At 38.6% G+C, this 13,051-nt stretch overlaps 1 protein-coding gene across 1 annotated transcript; it reads left to right on the top strand.

Moving 5' to 3' along the window:
* Positions 1–3,648: 3,648 nt before the first annotated feature.
* On the top strand, positions 3,649–12,348 carry LOC146315399 (inhibitor of nuclear factor kappa-B kinase subunit alpha-like). The gene is made up of 21 exons (XM_084735636.1): positions 3,649–3,805; positions 3,904–3,998; positions 4,111–4,228; positions 4,320–4,389; positions 4,499–4,587; positions 5,068–5,157; positions 5,242–5,366; positions 5,552–5,659; positions 5,747–5,882; positions 5,969–6,169; positions 6,873–6,975; positions 8,162–8,285; positions 8,361–8,512; positions 8,610–8,671; positions 8,762–8,871; positions 9,234–9,283; positions 9,552–9,660; positions 9,776–9,923; positions 10,031–10,080; positions 11,114–11,213; positions 11,962–12,348. Exons 1-21 carry the CDS (start codon positions 3,701–3,703, stop codon positions 12,019–12,021), a joined length of 2,205 nt encoding a protein of 734 aa, XP_084591762.1. The 5' UTR covers positions 3,649–3,700; the 3' UTR covers positions 12,022–12,348.
* The last annotated feature ends 703 nt before the right edge of the window (positions 12,349–13,051 follow it).

Raw genomic sequence — 13,051 nt, 5'->3', positions numbered from 1 at the left:
TCCCGTGGATTGGTTACTCCCCTACTTCCTGGTTTTCACAGCCAATCAGATTCCACCAAAGAACATATCTTTTGTTTTTCGACCAATGACAGCGGTGGGCGTCCGCGGGGACCGTTCCCTGACCTTCACACTGTACATTGTACTGTATTGACTTTTCATTGTGTTTCACACAACAGCCTCATTCAATTACGTTTTTTAGAAGGGCCAGATTTTAACAAAGGAAACTGCTAAAGGACCGGACGTTTATATTTCCTGTTTCACCTGTTGTACAGTTTTAATTTTAATGTGTCTGTCTCAAATAGACAATGTTTTTTCTCTACTTTACTTTTCATTTTTGGAAAAGAGACATTATGTTCAAAGGTACGGGAAAAGCATTGCACCTTTATAATCCGAGATTAGAAGTATTTTGTTGTTACATCTGACAGGATGCATTTCACATCTTTTTTCATTCAGTTTGAATCTGCTGAATTTCCTCTACTTACACAGTTAAAACTTTTTATTAAAGAAATAAGTTTGTCTGTGCTTAAATATCACTGTAGTCTCACAATTTAACTGATCTGAACACTTGATAGTATGCCTGCGTTGATTTTGGGAGCATTTGAATGAAGACTTATGGAGATATAGAAGTTAATTGATATTTTGTATTCTGAAAAATACAGAATGATGGAGTTTTGAATTGAACACAGTTTGCAGTGAAGCAAATGCTTGTCAAAGTTCAGTGGAGTACGCCTGATTTTTTGAAGTTTGGATTGTGAAATGTCAATAAATTCAGATTTATTGTAATAAGTCACACCCAGTTTTACCGGTTATCACTCAAAATTCATGTATTGCCTGAGTCATAACCTGAGATTGGACAGAATCCGTGCAGCAACACTCTTGAACACATATCTTAACCCTTTAAAACCTATGCATAACATAGGCCATCTGGATTATTTTTGTTATTTTGGCTGTAAAAGTGTCATAACATATGCTATGAGTAATTGCTTTGCTTCCCTTTTTTCAGTTTTTATGCATCACTGTATGTTTTGACTATGTAATAACAGTTTAAAGTGAAAAAGACAAAAAATGGAATTGGATTTTTCAGGTTTTTACTATAACAGAAAGTGAAAATCAACATGAATACAATATAACACAACATAAATTTCAATTATCAACTATAATACACATGTACAAAAAAATATAGTCACCCCTGTGCTTTCAGTGTCTCTCTTACTGTCTCTTTTATTTATAACTGTCCAGGTGTTTTGGGGCCTTTGTGATAATGTAGGAAACAGTTTCTGTCCAGCTGTAAGCACAGACCCACATTACACTTCTCACACTGCCAGGGAGTGCTCCTTTTGCACAGAGTGCACTGTTGCTGTCCCATACTGGCTCTCTGTGCCTTTTCCTGTCTGTGTCCGCTGGCTGTAACGACAGGGACAGGGACATGTTCATGCGTGTGTGTCAGTGGAGGCCCAGATTTCCAGGGTACACCCAGGAGATGAGCACAGAGCTCCTCCTGGAAATCCTGGCAGCTCATGTGGTTCAGCTGTTCACTGGCACTTTCCTCAGCTCCTGCAGTTCCACTGTCTGTGTGTGTCTGAATTCTGGTCTGTGATTGGACAAAGCATAAGATGCGAGCTGTATGGCCTACCTGTTTCTAAGATCATTGCAAAAGGGCAAACAATCATTTTAGTGCCACCTTGAGGTCAATGAGTGCTTTTTCCCTGAGTAGTGAGTGGAATTTGCAACCCAACTGCCAATTTTGGTTTGTTTTTGTGCTGTGGTTTTTGCTGCACAAACACTTTTAGTGGAGAAGAATAAGAAGAAGGAGAAGAAAGAAAGAAAGAATAACCAGAGCAAAAACAATAGGCAGTGAGTGACACTGCTTGCACCCCTACATAAAGTAGCCAACACAGGGACTTTTAGATTTTTAGATCTTTTTCTTCATTCCATAATGAGGGGTCATTATTAGGAGGTATATGCACACAATTACACATTTAGGAGAAACCTAACAGAAATGAAGAATCATTTAAGCTAAGAATCAGGAGTCCTATTGACAGCTAAACCCTGGCTTCCTGTTGGGAGTGGAAGGAAGCAAGCAAGAGTTCTTTGCAGCTCATTATATCCAAATGATCAATAAATCCTCAATTTAATGTTTTGTTTTTTGTAGCTTTTTTACTTTTCAGTTGTAGGTGGTGAATTTGGCTACATAACTGCTGTAGTTACAACAGACCAGTAAGAGACAGTTTCATAGCTGCTGCTTTCAGTTTATGTACTGCACTGTAAAGTTGTGCATATAGCACCATCTATTGAACAAATGAAGACATTGTAAAAGTATTGGAGATACTACTTTTAGCTGCTACTGCTTCCTCTTTTGGTAAAGGAAAAAGTAGTCTTTTAAACACCCCTGTTGATATTAAATCCATCAGTTTACAATTTGTCAGCTCGTTTGGGTGTGGGTGGGATGGGAAATCCCCAACAGAGGGAGCAGTCCTGCAGAAAGCCCCATGCATCCTGTCCGCGGCTCTGGAGCCAGCGACGCATGCGCAGAAACAACGCCTGCCTGTCAGTCTCTACTTTCACTTTGCGCAGATACCGACCTGTCTGACTCTCTCTACAGCTTTCCACCGAAAACTGTAACAAAAACACAACTTAACCTTTAACTTTAAAGCCGCGTTTGATGGACTGTAAAGTGTGAAGGTATATCCGCCGGTTCAAACTTCTTTACTTAAACACTAAATAAGAAAACGAGCAGTAAACAACGCGGTTAGCTAACTCTGAAGCAACAATGTTCTCACGTTTAAAGTAAGCTAATTGTCATCTGTCGTCTCAAGACCTCCTGAGCAGGTGAGTTGATAATATTTGTGGAGGGAGGTGTTGCTTTTGGTGAGCTTTTTGATCATCATAGTCAAACTGTCTTTGAGTTATGTGACTTCACTAAATCTGAACCTGAACATTGGCAATCCAGCAACAACAAATGACTCTTAACCTTGGGTCAACTAATGGCTAACGCTTCAGTATGAGCCAAGTGCAACATCCACAGCAGTAAATGTCATCAAAGATTAAATAAAACTGTCGATCCACACAGCAAAATTAGGTTACTGTAGCTGCTAAAAGTGAAACACGACAAAAATGTATGTGCACCACTGGAACGAAAACTGATAATCATCCATGTTGATTCTGTTTGCATTCCTTTTTATACATACCTAAACTTTTCATGTGGACTGTGTACTACTGTTTGAACCACTTTTTTTACCCTACATCTCACACTTCATAAATATATATATACCTAGATCTAACTATCTAATTATATTAGTTTTTCCTTATTTATTTCCTATCTTTTACTATCACTTCAGGTCTCTTCTGCTGAAATTTAACCATGGGGATAAATAAAGAGCTACTTACCTATAAAATACACTGGTCCTTTAAATGTGAATGGAAATAATTGTTTGTTGCAGCCCCAATAATAACACATATTGATAAGTAGCAAAGAACATTTAAGACTTAATATTAAGTAGTGTTTTCTTCATACATAGAGGACAGATGTGTAAATGCATAAATGAAAAGGCTTGGAAAAACAGAAACCTTGATGCAGATTTACAGTGTAGTCGATAATGTTGCTGAGCAGTGACATATGTTTTTTTTATTTTGGGTCTTTTTAGCCGAGGTCTCTGTCAGACTACCTCTGTTGCCCAGCGACTCCAGCAGACTTCACACTATGGAGCGGACTGCACTCAAACAGAGCCAGCTGTGTGGCTCCTGGGAGATGAAAGAGAGACTTGGGATGGGAGGCTTTGGGCATGTCTACCTGTACCAACACCTTGTAAGTACTGTCATCCACCTGGATGCCGGTGAGAACATAAACCTCAGACCTTCATGTGTCTTTGGCTTGGTTTTATTCCCTGTTTGTGTTTGGAGCAGGAGTCAGGAGAGAAGATCGCTGTGAAACTTTGCCGCCTGGAGCTGAACAATAAGAACAAAGACCGCTGGAGCAGAGAGATTCAGATCATGAAGAAGTGAGTGTGAATCATCTGCTGTGTTCACAATGTAGCCCATGAACTAAAACTTCACTGTTCATTTTCTTCTGGTCAAGCCATCACTTTTTATTTGTCTCTCTTTCTGTTGCAGGCTCAACCATGTGAACGTGGTTCAGGCCAGAGAAGTTCCAGAGGAGTTGAGTTCCATTGCTTTAAATGACTTACCTCTGTTGGCCATGGAGTACTGCTCAAGAGGAGACCTACGCAAGGTAGCAAGTGCGTATTTTATAAAGACTCCAAACAATTTGTTTTCTTCTCAAACATTGCACTACTAACCCCTATAACTTTATATTTATTTAGGTTTTGAATAAGCCAGAAAATTGCTGTGGGCTAAAGGAGAGTGAAGTCCTCTCGCTGCTCAGTGACATTGGTAATGTTTCCCTCAACTTTCACTTTGACAGCGAGTCACAGTTTTCACATGTTGATGCATAATGTATATTAATTTTTTTTCTTTTTCTTTTTTGTTTTCACAAACACAGGTTCAGGTATCCAGTATCTCCATGAAAATAAGATAATTCACAGAGACCTAAAGCCAGAGAATATAGTCCTGCAGGAGATTGATGGGAAGGTGAATTCATTTCCACTTGTACATGCATGCAGCCTGCATAATCTGCAGTTTTATACAAACTGTAAAAATAAAACAGCTGAGAAAAGCCAAAATTTCAAGCCAGTTTACTTCATTAGTGTTGAGCCCAAATCACATGCGTAACTAATAATATTTTGTTGAGATAATTTACTTTTCTTCGTTAAATAAACTTGAATCCAATAATTTGATATTTTCAATTACAACCATTGAATTTTCAACCATCCAAATGATGACTAATCAGGTTCACAGCACACTGTGAACAAAAATAAATTCTTTTGGGGGAGTTTCTAAAATTCAAAGATTCCAGTTCATCTAAAGAAAGAAAATCTCAACAAAAGATTATAGGTTGGAAAAACTTGGCAGTTTCCTTGAAATTCTGTGTTTTCTCAATTTTTTTAATATACAGCTTATGGTTTTCTGTGCCTTTCTCTCATTATGAAACAAATATATGTTTTCTTCCAGCTCATCCATAAAATCATAGATCTGGGTTATGCAAAAGACCTGGATCAGGGAAGTCTCTGTACGTCCTTTGTTGGAACTCTCCAGTATCTGGTAAGTGTTGCATCAGTAATGCATTTCTGTGCAGGATGTCATCAGTCAAGCCCTGTTTTATAAATCTATCCGCATGTGTTTCAGGCTCCAGAGCTGTTTGAGAGTAAACCCTACACTGTAACTGTGGACTACTGGAGCTTTGGGACAGTGATCTTTGAATGCACTTGTGGCTTTCGGCCTTTTTTACACCATATGCAGCCTGTGCAGTGGTGAGTCAAGATAACAGCATTTCTCCTCTGTAATATGATCACATCTCCTCTGTGTCTGGATAAGGAAAGGACAAAGAAATTAAGTTGACATGGCTATTTAAAACATATGTCTGGTATTTGTAATCTGGTTATTTGGGGAGTTATTTGTCAATTGTCTCTGATTGCATGTTTGCTTGTTTTTGTAGGACAAGTAAAGTCAAGAACAAAGGTCCCAAAGACATCATGGCAGTGGAGGACATGAATGGAGAAGTCAGATTCTCCACACGTCTCCCATATCCCAACAATCTCAGCAGGTGGAGACAAGAAGACACTCTTTCTCATACCTACCAGTTAAGTGTCTTTCATGTGAATTGACTTCTGACCTTTGTGTGTGTTCATAGGCCACTGCTGGAACCAACCGAGTCTCTCCTGCAGATGCTGTTACTGTGGGACCCTGCAGCACGTGGCGGAGGGCTGGATCCTGACACAAATAAGCCGTGCTGCTACACAACTCTGCAGAATATTCTCAATATGAAGGTTTATAACGTGAACCTTGAGCCAGGTTTTATTGAGTGCTTTTATGTACCCCAGCTGAGGACAGCCTCGTGCCTTTCTTTCTCCAGGTGATTCACGTGTTGGACATGACGTCAGCTCAGCTGCACTCGTTGGTTTTGGGCGCTGAGGAGAGCTTACACTCCCTGCAGCTTCGTCTGGAGACACACACTCAGACACACATCTCCCCGCTGAGTCAGGAGCTGCTGCTGGAGACGGGAATCTCCCTCGACCCACGCAGACCGCCCTCACACTGTCTGCCAGATGGGTTGGTATGTGACACACATGCATAAACAAAAATATCTGATACCATCCAGCCCAGCCACAAGTACATACACAGCAGAACACACCTTCAGTCACTTATTTCCATATTCTAAAAATGTTTTGAAGTTTTTCATACCTGTGCATTACACTGTACTTGTTATTTCAGGTAATTGGAGTGAGTTTTTTTCTGACTTCATATTTCAACAGTACAATTGAACCATTTAGTTTCCAGTTGGTCCTTTGTCAAGTAAAAAACAGACAGCTTGTAATAATTGACATATTGTTTGACAATATGTTTGCAGACTGTACAAGTAATGTATGAAGATTGTCTACTTCCTGCCTTTCTGGCTCCTCTTGTAGAAAATGAATTAATCATCCAGACTTTATTTATATAGCATGTCCACAAACAAAATGTAACACAAAGTGGTTCACACAATAAAACAATAATCCCCCAACACCACCCCCACACACCCAGACAATGACTTTGTAATTAAATAAAGCACAAAAATAAGAAGAGAACTCTTTAAGATGATATACCAACTAGTAAAACATACTAAAATAAGTATAGTTCAGTTAAAAGCCAGGCTTTAAAAAAAGATTCAATCTAAACCTCAGCGTACACTTCCACTGGAGTTTTTATTTTTACCAGCGAGCGAAGCTTTTCTAACACACACTTTAGTATCCACAGTGATATTTGTTCTGTGCTTTCAGCGAGGCTGGGACAGCTCCATAGTCTTCCTCTTTGATAAGAGCCTGACCAAGTACTCTGGACCACTGACTGCCAGACCTCTGCCAGACAGTGTCAACTTTATAGGTGAGAGAGATATATAACTGTATACGGAGCTGTAAAGTTAAGTTCTAAGTAAAATAAAACCTTTGTGTTTCATTTTGTGAAAATGAGTCACTTAACTTGACTTTTACAATTCTATGCAAATTAATGTATATGTCTCAGCTCTGTGGCCTTTTCTCAACACTTGGTCACATTTTTTAAAAAGGGACTTCACCTTTCTTTCTTGACTTGACTAATAAAACCAATGAGACCATAAACTGGTAGATATTTTGTCCAGAAGATTCTTAACTGCTTAATGTCTCCTGACAAAAATTAGACAGTGACGGTGTATGAAATTTACCATTCCTTCTCAGTCTACAGCGAGTTTTTCGTCTGCCGCACCTGTCATTTAAGGATAATTCTGGTATTTTTAAACCTGTGCCCTATTTTTACATATTTTGGGCAGTGCTAAAAAAACAAATATCCCAGAGACAATAAAAATAGCATCTGGGTTACAAAGATAATAACCCGTCTAGAACAGATTCTGCATCCATGTTTATAAAGTTAATTATTTTCCAGACATGTTGCATCCTTAGTAAGCAAAGTGAGGTCTGTAACATTTGGCCCTGTGTATAAATGGTCACAAAAACTGAACACTCTAAAAATGTTAATATGCAGTATTATGCACCACCCTATAATATAGAACTGTTCCTTTATATGTTTTCTAATGTGTGGTGTATGAAAGTGTATAATAATTGCACTGTTAAAAATTAATTGTAATTGTTAACAACCTATCAAACTGAAAAATGTGACACTTCAAAGTTGAATTCGGGACGGTTGCAGGACACAAAGGAAAAAGTTATTTTCAAGCCCTGATTTTGGTGAATAAATGACTAATGACTAATTTTTAGAATTGATCCTGTAGATCGCCTCGGCCAGCAGCTGCATAATGGACTTTAATGGACGCAATGGAGCAAATGCGTCCATCAAAGTATGTCCATTAAGAGCGCTTGTTTTTGCCACGGACGGGCTTCAGAAAAATTCAAAAACCTTTTGTGCCTTTTAGTTATTTAGACCTCAAAGTATGTAAAATTAGGGAACATGTTTAAAGATACTGGAATTACCCTTTAAGGTTAGTGTGAGATCTTTGTTGATGTTTTCACCCCCAGATATTTTTGTTTGAGTTCGTTGCCCAAGTTAATGTTGCGTGTGTCTTTTCACGTTGTCTCAGTGAGGGAAACTAAGACGCAGCTCCCACTGTCTGCACTGAGAAAGGTGTGGGGGGAAGCAGTCAGCTACATCTGTGGACTGAAAGAGGACTACATCCGCCTGTACCGGGGACAGAGGGCTGCTATGTAGGTGCACAAACACACAAATCTACAAACACCCACACAGTGAGACATCCTGACCTTGTGTTTGTGTCTGTGTAGACTGAGTCTGCTGCGCTACAACACCAACTTAACACGATACAAGAACCTGCTGTTCTCCCAGTCGCAGCAGCTCCAAGCCAAATTGGCTTTTTTCAAAACCAGCATCCAGCACGACCTTGAGCAGTACACCAAGCAGAGACACACCGGCATCTGTGAGTGGATGTTCATCTCCTGCTGTGATGCAAAATTTAAAGTCATTACTGAAGCCCTGAAGTGAGCTGTCTCCTGTTGTTTTGTGTTTTTCTGAAGCTTCGGAAAAATTGCTGAAGACCTGGCAGGAAAATGAAGAGAAGGCTGATGAGTTTATGAAGGTGGGAGGGCTGTTTAATTCATAGCAACTTCTCACAAACTTCCTTGTAGTTATTTAAAACGATGCATGCTAAAATTGTTTTCCGCTGTAGGTTGCAGATGTGGGTTATCTGGATGAAGAGATTGTGGCCGTACATTTTGAGATTGTGGAGTTGCAGAGGAGTCCATTTGCGAGGAGACAGGGGGATGTAATGGAACAGCTGTCAGTATCTCTGTTATATTTACACTTATCAGTTATTTTAAGACTGTCTTAAAATAGTAATCAGGTGCCCATATGTACATTCAAGCAATTTTTGGGAATTATTCCATTCATATGGCCTTTATGAAATGTTTGGTTTTCATATTATTTATTTTCTCATTATTGGTATTCTATTGAAGTTTTATAAGTGTGTAAATACTAAAATAAAAAAGGGGCCAGTATGAACAGAAGGAATGATTACAGCAAACCAAAACTGATTCATTGTACATATAGGGATCTGATTATTGTTTGACTTGTGAAAACTGAACATATACTTTCAAAATAACTATTATGCACATGTTCACTGTCTCTGTCTTTTTTCCCAGAGAGGAAAAGGCTATTGAACTCTACAAGCAACTGAAAGCTAAATGCAAAAGTTAGTATAAATCATTACACATTTAAAACAGTAGACGTGGACTTTTTAGTTCATTGCTAATTACAGCTCTGGGGGATCTGATAATACTTGTTGCTATGGATACAATTTAAATACGTTGGCTGGGAAGACGTGCTGAAGAATTCTCTGAACAAAAATCATTGCTTGATTAATTCCTCTGAATAGAAGTAACAGGATGGCATTTGGTGTGTGCTTACATGAATATGTCAGATGATAGTACTTGGATGATCACAGGAGTGTGTTCATACAGGTCCTGACCCTCCACATGGCTACAGCGACAGCTCGGACATGGTGAAGACCATACTGCAAACAGTTCAGAACCAGGACAGGGTGCTGAAAGATTTGTACACTCACCTGAGGTAATTTGTCCACAACTACACACAGTTATGCCAAGTTCAGTACAACTGATGTATCATTTTACAGTTTGATTTGTCTGACATTTGTTGTTTTCCTCATCCTTTTCTTTTCCTGTAGTACAATTCTGGTGTGTAAGCGTCGCATCGTTGATTTGTTCCCCAAGTTAGAGAGGGCGGTAGGGAACATAAAAACTGCAGAGGCAGCAGTGATGCAGATGCAAATGAAAAGACAAAAGGAGTTCTGGTACCTCCTCAAGATTGCATGTGTGAGTATTTAACAAATTGCAAAAAGAAAAAAAAAATGCAATGCAGTATTAAATGTAAAAGTCAAACAATACTGTAGCTGATACTGTATGTGTGGTTGTGTTTTTAGGCCCAGAGCAGCTCTCCATCACAGTCACTTATGCCTTCACCCTCTGACAGGTAAGATCTGCACAAGTCACAGTTCTCTGCCGCACATTTTACAGGGTTCAGTTGTTTTTTTAACAACACCGTTAAAGGGAATATCCACACTCAAACGTCATGTGGCTGTTCCTCTGTTATTAGTTTATCTGCAGTTTGGAAGATGAGCTGCAGAACAAAATAAATGCCGGGTTTTGCGCAGATCACAAAAACTGCCACAAGAGGTCACCCCATACACCTCAAAGTGTAGAAGATTACCATTGTCTTTTAGTTTGTTCAGACCTGGTATTAACATGCGTCCTTGGTGATCCGATCACAAGTGGACAGCTCTGAGTACGTCAGTTCACACCTGATATTACCATAAGATGTGTCTCAAGTGATCACTTGCTTGCAAATAAACACATTTGCAAAACACACCAAGTTTTTCCCTCAAAGAAAGACATAAATAGATGTGTAACACTTGGTGAATTTCCAAGAAGTCCCAAATAATAAAGAATTTGTCATAGAGAGCATGTCACACAGTTTATAAAGTTTTTCCTCATTCAGCCACTCTCAAAATAGCATGATTTGTTAAGGGAGTGTGGAGTTACTAGTGTGTTCACAAACATCCCATACATAATCTACATTACAATGAACCAAATGATGTACTTACAGGATGTGAGTTGAGTAGGCGGTCTTTCAGTGTGGCCCAGGGCACAATCATGTTCACATTGTTAAAAGAATGTGGTCACATGTGGCTCAGACAACCTCTGAATGTGGGTCTGAATGATCAGATCTCAAATGCATCCTGAGTGCGTTGACACAGGTACGGTCAGGAACTGTCCACTTGTGATTGGCTCACCCAGGATGCATGTAAATACCAGGTCTGAATTGGGCTCTAAGACAATAATATTGAGCCATGAAGTCCCACAAAGACAATATTCTTCTGTTTTGTGCATGATTCCAACATTCATTTGATGGGAGGTGGGGTACACCTTAGATAAGTTGCCATTCTCTAACACACAGGAAAACATATTCATGCAGTGCAGTCAGTTTAAACTTTTGTCTCTTTCAGTGAATCTGTGCATCAATTACTGGATGAGAATCAGCGTTATCTGAGTCAGCTAACCTCTCTGCTGCAAGACACCACCCAGGAGATGGAGCACAGTGTCATGGTATGGTATACAAGTGTCAGGGGGTGTGTTCATGTTGGTAAACAGATATATTCACAGTATATATATCAGTCCATCCAGGAAGCCTCAATGTTGCCATTGCAATAATTTACTAATATTCAACCAATCTCATGAGTTCTGTACGACCTTGCAATTTTGTCTAATCACAGCAAGTTTTGATTTGACCAATCATCATAGCTTCCCAGGAGTCCCATCAATCATTGCAGTGTTTTTTTCATTTTGTCACAGGTGCTGAAACAAATACAAGATTTGTCATTGTCATTGGGATTTATCAGTGCTCGGTGCACTTTTATATTTTATAATTTTGTGCTTGCTGGTTTTGAGTTTGAGCTTCAAATAGATTTTGCTTTTTTTGTGGAATACCCCCCAGGTGCACTTTTTCATTTACAAATAAAGATATTTTGTTAGAACTTTGGTAATCCTGAACCTTTTTGTTAATGTTACTTCAGACCCGAGTGCGGCTTTATTCTCCCTGGATCAAGTCACTTTTGAAAATGAATTATCCCCAAAAGATTGCAATCTTCTATTTTTCTCCTGCTTAAAACATTGCAATATCACGTCACCATTTTTTTTTTAGAAAAGCAGATGTCAAATCAGGCATTTTAAGCTGCAACAATCCTAAAAAAAAGCCTGTGAAATCCTGGAGGGACTAATATATAAACTAAGTAGATGGTAGATACATAACAGTACGTTTAGTAGTACAGTATTAACATGTTCATTCTCTCTTCAGGAGCAGGACTGGAGCTGGACGCAGTATGGAGCAGTGAACGCACGATCTCAGAAGCTGTAGAAAGTGACCAAAGACTCAGTGTTATTATGAGTCAAAGTAGTATACTTTAAACAAGTGCCTTATCAGAGTTTCACTATCTGAAAGCTTTGTGATTCCATACTGTGTCATTTACATACATGTGATGCTGTGAGACAATGTGTGAAACAGCATGACGTGGTAAGCTATTCATGTTTTGAGTTAAATGTATATTGTTGAATTTTAAAAGCTATTTACAGCGATAACCAAGACTTATTTATTTTACTGGTAATATTGGTTAGAGTAAATAATTGCTGCTCATAAAGTATGCATGATGGAATGTGAATAAATTTTATAAATCTATGACACACATGATGTGTTTTGTCTTTACTGAAGCAGTTTACTGGTGGACTTTCTCAGAATCATTTTGCCTTTTCTCTGCAAGTGTTAAACTGTTGAAGACTAAGTGTCTTGTTATTTGCATTCACACAGTGAACCAGACCACTGTCTGCACACATACAGGAAACTGCTTGTTTACAAAACCCGAAGTTCAAAATTCTCTCGGGAGCTGCTGAAATCTAAACAACAAGGACGCAAAGAGGGAAAGACATGCATGAAATAATATAAATGAAACTACAAAAATCAATGAACAGGCTTTGTTAAAGGTAGAGCAGTTAGGACATCTCATTAAGTGATTTCAACAGAATATTATCTTTGATATTTTCTTAAATTATTCATTAAAGGAGAAAGTATCCTGTCAAGTTTGAAAAAATCATTTGCAACTGCAAAAATAATATAGCATGCAAAACAATTCTGTGTATCCACTTATTGATAACTTTAGTTTGTTAAGGTATGGTTTTTATACTTAAAACATTGTCTGGGCAAACATTTTACATTTTGTCAATGTATTTGTAAGTGGGGCACCAACAGTTTAGAATACTGGACACTGAAAATGAAAAAACATCACTGTCTTGAGCAGTGGTTGTATTAATTGTGGTGGGTTTATTTATTAGTACATTTCAACAAAATATTAGTATGTATGTCCATTTAAAACTTTTTGTCAGTAGTCTTTATG

This window comes from Lutjanus erythropterus, chromosome 14, assembly GCF_056507025.1.
Source record: "Lutjanus erythropterus isolate fLutEry1 chromosome 14, fLutEry1.hap2, whole genome shotgun sequence".
Classification (NCBI taxonomy): domain Eukaryota; kingdom Metazoa; phylum Chordata; class Actinopteri; order Lutjaniformes; family Lutjanidae; genus Lutjanus; species Lutjanus erythropterus.
This window is presented reverse-complemented; position numbering and strand designations above follow the sequence as displayed.

Coding starts and splice junctions, on each gene's coding strand:
- LOC146315399 (XM_084735636.1), top strand. CDS start 3,701: ATGGAGCGGACTGCACTCAAACAGAGCCAGCTGTGTGGCTCCTGGGAG. Junction 4,229..4,319: donor CAAGAGGAGACCTACGCAAG/GTAGCAAGTGCG, acceptor ATATTTATTTAG/GTTTTGAATAAGCCAGAAAA. Junction 5,883..5,968: donor AGAATATTCTCAATATGAAG/GTTTATAACGTG, acceptor TTCTTTCTCCAG/GTGATTCACGTGTTGGACAT.